Raw genomic sequence first — 5,914 nt, 5'->3', positions numbered from 1 at the left:
CATATAAAAATAATATCATGTTAATTCTAATTCTCAGTATGTTTCATCAATATAGTACAATGACAGATTGAAACAAATTCACAGTTTTACGTGGACGAATTTTTTTCTTAATTACAACATTCCCAATCGGCATTGCAAAATGTTTGTAAACTTATTACCGATGTGTCAACTCTCTCATGTATATGTCTTCGTTAGTTTTTCGTATATGTGCCCAATAACTATTCCCTAGCAGTAATTTTGGTCTACTTTAGTATTGGATTTGCATTTTCTAAATGTTCAGCCTTATTTCGTGAAGACCATTAAAATTCTCTGAGCCACATAAGTTGTCCTGAGACTTTGTTTGAGGAAACAAACCCATGGAGAAAAAGTTTATCTATGCTGCTATTTGCTGATCTGTTTTAATTTACAGTGTCCGGTTTTAAGAAATGTATTTCTTTTATCTCTCTCGAAAATGGCCTATCCTGAAACAATCTAAACTTTTAATTCCAATCACAAAAAATAATTTCGTGTAAATTGTTTCCAAAATTGGATGTCAATAATATTGAAAACATATTTCCCTGAAATATTTCTGTATTTTTAGCTGTAAAAGTTTGCAGTATATACTGTAGCATTCAGTGAAAAATAGTAATGCGAGTTCTGTGAAAGGCTGCTGTTTTAGTTCGGAAGTAAAAGGGAAAAAGTTGTTTGCGGCATGCATGGGCCCAGGCAAAACATACTATGCTGGAACTGATAGAATTTTGACACAATGGAAGTGAAGTGTAAATGTTGAATGTAAATGAATGAATAAACACTGGGACTTGTTGGGATGAATTTTGTAAAATAGTGATTGTGGAACAAGAGGGAATGAAATGGTGAGAAATACAGAGGCAAGAGGACGTGGCAGATTATTATTAGTGGAAAGACGAATTAGGGCTTTGTGGATGCTTGGTCACGTGGAAAGAATGGAGGAAGATGAGTTGGTGAGAAGTACAAATCAAATGAACAGTAGGGAGTACTGAAGATTCCTCTGGAATTCAAGATATATGTATATATATATACATAAAGATACACACACACACACATATATATATATATATATATACTCTAAACAGAGAGAGAGAGAGAGAGAGAGAGAGAGAGAGAGAGAGAGAGAGAGAGAGATTTGACGGAACAATAAAATCATGACATAATTCATAATTCTTATATTCCTTTTTAGTATTGTTACATGCTCTGATGAGTTGACGCGATATTCTCCAGTTGCACGTTGGGACTTTGTCTCTAATCGTAGTGTTTAGTTGCCAGTTATTACTATAATTCTGTTTCATATTCAGTAGTATGGTAGTGTTTTTTTAGGTTTGATCTGGTATTGTGTAAGTTATCAAGACAAAAAAAATCTATAATTTAGTTTTCAATAATTAATAGCAGGGGTTAATGAATCTGCTTAATATATATATATGGCAACAAGATAAATTTACACGAGAGAACCGAACAGAAACTCAGTCTTTGACCCATCAGTATTGTAGAGCTTGCTTCTGGGTATGCAGCAAGACGCAGCTTGGTGCAAATCTATTTCTGTCGTCGTCTCTCTATCATGGTACGTAAAGAGTCAATATTTTGACCTCGATTTAGTGAGCTTCTCTCATTTATACGTCATCGTGGAAATTTTACGCAACAAAAATGGATTCAAAGGTATCATTTCTCAGAATCACTCAATTTAGAATTTTCTACTTAAAATCTCTCTCTCCCTCTCTCTCATAACACATACACATATATATGTATATAATCACACACACACACACACACACACACACACACACATATATATATATATATATATATATATATATATATATATATATATATATATATATGCGTGTGTGTGGTGTGTTTATATATATATATATGTGTGTGTATAATATATAATTATATATATATATAAATCGAACTACAAATGTCCTTTAATATCTAATTCACTCTACCTCGGAATTAATATATTTTAATATATGCTTAACCGAGGGGAAATTTATTAAGCGATAATAGAATTGGCGATCGACAGGCGCGAACCAGCGACCTCCCAGTTCTATTATCGCTTAATAAATTCCCCTCGGTTAAGCATATATGAAAATATATTAATTTCGAGGTAAAGCGAATTAGATATTAAAGGACATTTGTAGTTCGATATATGTTTATGAATCACGGTAATGTGATAGACTTTTATTATATATATATATATATATATATATATATGATATAGTATATATATATATAAAAATATGTGTGTGTGTTTGTGTTTTCGCTCGAGCTATCAACAAACGAGATAATGAAAATACAAGAATTTAGGTATACTCATCAAGTGACCTGATGAAAATGCTGCTAAACATAAATTCAAGATCATGCATACGATATAATTGAAACACTAGGGATTGTATCACAATCGGAACTGTACTTACAGATGAAAGTTCTCACAATCATTATTTTCATATAATGATATGTATTTCCATCCTCTGAATGTAGTAATTATGCCTCTATTTGTGGCACCCGGTTCTTCCCACGTACCACATTTGTATGCCATAGCATTCCCTTAATTGTTTTTCAGGGTTGGAATTTTCTTTCTTGGGACCCCATGTAAGCTCACTTTGATGTCCATGTTTGTTTGATTTAATTATACCTAATGCTTCAGAGGTATAGTGTGTGTGCATGTGTTTGTAGTAGCGTACACCTACAGCACTATATATATATTTTTTTATGGAGAAATTGAGAAACTGCATTGTATTCATTTCTTGTGTTAAATATCTTCTATTTCTTCTTCTTCTTCAATATTTCACTGCATTCTAAAACACGTTTTTAATTCTTTTCGTTTCCTCTCCCTCCATTCACGTTTTCTCTCATTCTTTTTGCAGCCATTTTTCCCCAGCTCTCCTTGACCACCCTTTACCAATTCTGTAACTTTCCCTTAGCTTTGCTTTCAAAACTCTCTCTCTCTCTCTCTCTCTCTGCTCTTTGCGATACAGCGTGTTATTTTGTTATTTTATCCACAGGCCCGTTACGAGTTCTTGCTCTCCCAACTGCTGCTGTACCTGCTGTTGCTGCTGCTGCTGCTGCTGACCTCAGCTGCTGCTCGATCTCCTCACAGGCCAGCTGGACCGTGCGATGCCTGGTGCGGAAACCCGCCCTTCCTTTTGTGCTGCGACAGTAGGTGCATTTCCTGCTACCAGTCACAAGCAGTCACTCGTGGCAATGCTCTGTCTGGCTGGACTGTGATTGTGGATTTAATTAGCTTCCTGTCATTTCCGGATGGGTAGTATCATTTATTTATATAATATCATGACTTGCATGTGCTATTTTCTCAAGAATGTATTCCTTTCTCGTTGCAACAGATAGGTGTCCTGTCGACATCCGTGCTGTGAGCGGTTGTGCTAGAATCAGCAGGCAGGAAAATAGAAATTCTCCATCTGGACCGCGGGTAATAGCATCAAGGACGCGCACTGTGCTCATAGTAATCTGAAAAGATCTTCACGTGATGACTCATGTTCACTTGTAACCAGTCTGACCATGATTTGTTTCAACTGATATAAAGTATACTACACACTGAAGCATATATATAATATATATATATATATATATATATATATATATATATATATATATATATATATATATATATACATATGTGTGTGTGTGTGTGTGTGTGTGTGTGTGTGTGTGTTGCGTGTGTAAATAAATTCTCAAGTGTAAAAGGCCCATTAAAACACTCTGGTTTAAGGCTAAGGACTGTTTCGGTGGACTAGCCTCCACCTTTATCAGGCAGTAAGGTTGGAAGTTAGTCCACCGAAATATAGTCCTTAGCTTTAAACCAGAGCATTTTAATGTGCCTTTTGTAGATATAAATATATGTGTGTGTGTGTATGTGTGTGTTGATGATCATAAAGCATCCCCCTTCTTTTGCAGAGATGCAGGCACAACATTGAATGCCCAGGTGACTCCCTATGTTGTTGGGACAGCTGCGCTGGTTTCAGTAAATGCATAGACAACGTCTCTTACTCAATAGCGAGTCTCCAGTAACGACGCAGCAGTTATGTCTCCCCGACTGGCGATGACCAAGGAAACAAGAGGGACGTCGATGATTTGCAGAGATATCTCACTATGTTTGTATTGCCTCTTTTTTTTCTCACTATGTTTATATTGCCTCTTTTCAAGTGACTGTTGTCATGTCATTTTTTTGTTGACTTGCTGTTTGGCTTATATTGCATACTTTGAACGTTGGTAACCAATTTCTCTCTCTGTCTCTCTGTCCTCTCTCTCTCTCTCTCTCTCTCTCTCTCTGATATATATATGTATATATGTGTGTGCACTAGATTCTTCTAATATTTTTCTATATTTTCCCTTGTGTCTATGCATTCCCGTTTATTTTCACCAGCTGATATCGCACTGACGTAAAACTTTACTAAAACTTTGCTAATGTAAAGAACACGACCAAATGTTAGATTTATAAAAAAAATAAAAAAAAAAACTAACCAAGAGTTTCCAATAATACTGCAATCACTCTAATAAATCAAATAACACAAATAAACTAAGAAATATGAATATAGTTCTTTTGCTTTCCTACAATAAGAAAAAACACGCGGTCAGATGTCTTTTCTCAGGGTTGGAACCCAATTCTCTCTCCCATCTATTTTTTGTTTTCATGTGGCCCAGTGCAGAAATGGTCATCAAAGTTGATGTTTCCAATCGGATTCGGAATTAAAGAAAAAAATATCGTCTTGCGAAAAATAGAGTTTTCTAGCTCCCTGGCTGTTGCAGATTCGTCATTGTTTGTTCATTGATGGATTTTTGGGACACTGCGTCCATTTCAATGGCATAAATGTTTGAGGACTCCTCCGAGACATGAATAATACGTCCTTGAGTGTCATTTAGATTCTTTAAGTTATTAGTTTACTACAACAATAATGATGTCGAACCAAACAAAAATTTCTCTCAGTTTTCATCTGAAGATGGAAAAAGAAACCCACAAGATTATTGAGTATAATTTGTAAGTATTTACGTAGTATTCTTTTTAACACTCGAGTACATTCAAGCCCTATCTGTGGCCCTTTCTCAAGAAGGTGGTCAGACAGGGTTTTAAGGCCTTAACCCAGTCTGACAACCTACACACCTGTTGAGCAAGGGCCACAGATAGGGCCTGAATGTACTCGAGTGTTAACAAAAATACTATGTAAATACTTACAAGTAAACAAATTATACTCAATAATCTTGTGGGTTCCTTTTTCCATAGGATATCATAGAAATAATACGGCCCACCTGCGTAAGACTGCAAAGAGTTTAACACAGAGGAAGTATTCTGCGTTGGGGGCGGTTTCACCGACCATTCCTGTTAGGGGAATCACCCAAATGTTGGAAGCTGATATACAAAATTACTTAATTTTTTTTTTACAGAGTTACATATCAAAGAAAGTCTAACAGGTTTTGAAAGTTAAAAAAAACAAAAAACAAAAAAACAAAAACAGAATTAGTGAATTACTGGTCATCTCCTGACCAACAGAAGCAGTAGAACTTAGTTCGAGCTGTATTAACCAAATAACCTTAAAGCCATCCAATCAGTGTTTATTTTTTCTTTTAGTTTATTTTGGCTCGGAAATCAATATATATATTTTGCTGGGGTCGGCTTTGCAACAATACGGAAGGAGCTTTGGAAATTTCGTTGCTCGAAACTCTTTTATTGCAGATGCAATTCCAGACAATCAGCCCCGAATTTGGAGAATTTAATTAAGGTTGGAGGTCATTGGAGCATAAGAATAAGAAAGAAAACGACAATAAATCTCGCTCCTGCAAGTATTGCAGGAACAATAACCACAAGTCGTCACAGAAAACAGCAAATGCGGAGTTATAATAATAGCAATATGATGACCAGTACTACTACTAGTATTATGTTAAGCTG

General features: G+C 35.5%; 1 protein-coding gene across 1 annotated transcript; it reads left to right on the top strand.

The window, feature by feature from the left end:
• Positions 1 to 1,497: 1,497 nt before the first annotated feature.
• Positions 1,498 to 4,534, top strand: LOC135206519 (uncharacterized). The gene is made up of 4 exons (XM_064237876.1): positions 1,498 to 1,573; positions 3,018 to 3,171; positions 3,357 to 3,442; positions 3,928 to 4,534. The coding sequence occupies exons 1-4, from the start codon at positions 1,571 to 1,573 to the stop codon at positions 4,039 to 4,041; spliced, it is 357 nt and encodes a 118-aa protein (XP_064093946.1). The 5' UTR covers positions 1,498 to 1,570; the 3' UTR covers positions 4,042 to 4,534.
• The last annotated feature ends 1,380 nt before the right edge of the window (positions 4,535 to 5,914 follow it).

The sequence above is a fragment of the Macrobrachium nipponense genome, chromosome 31, assembly GCF_015104395.2.
Source record: "Macrobrachium nipponense isolate FS-2020 chromosome 31, ASM1510439v2, whole genome shotgun sequence".
Classification (NCBI taxonomy): Eukaryota; Metazoa; Arthropoda; class Malacostraca; order Decapoda; family Palaemonidae; genus Macrobrachium; species Macrobrachium nipponense.
This window is presented reverse-complemented; position numbering and strand designations above follow the sequence as displayed.

Excerpts from the sequence above, each read along its gene's own strand:
- LOC135206519 (XM_064237876.1), top strand. Across the intron at positions 3,172-3,356 it reads CTTCCTTTTGTGCTGCGACA|ATAGGTGTCCTGTCGACATC; the intron begins GTAGGTGCATTT and ends TCGTTGCAACAG. Across the intron at positions 3,443-3,927 it reads ATTCTCCATCTGGACCGCGG|AGATGCAGGCACAACATTGA; the intron begins GTAATAGCATCA and ends CTTCTTTTGCAG.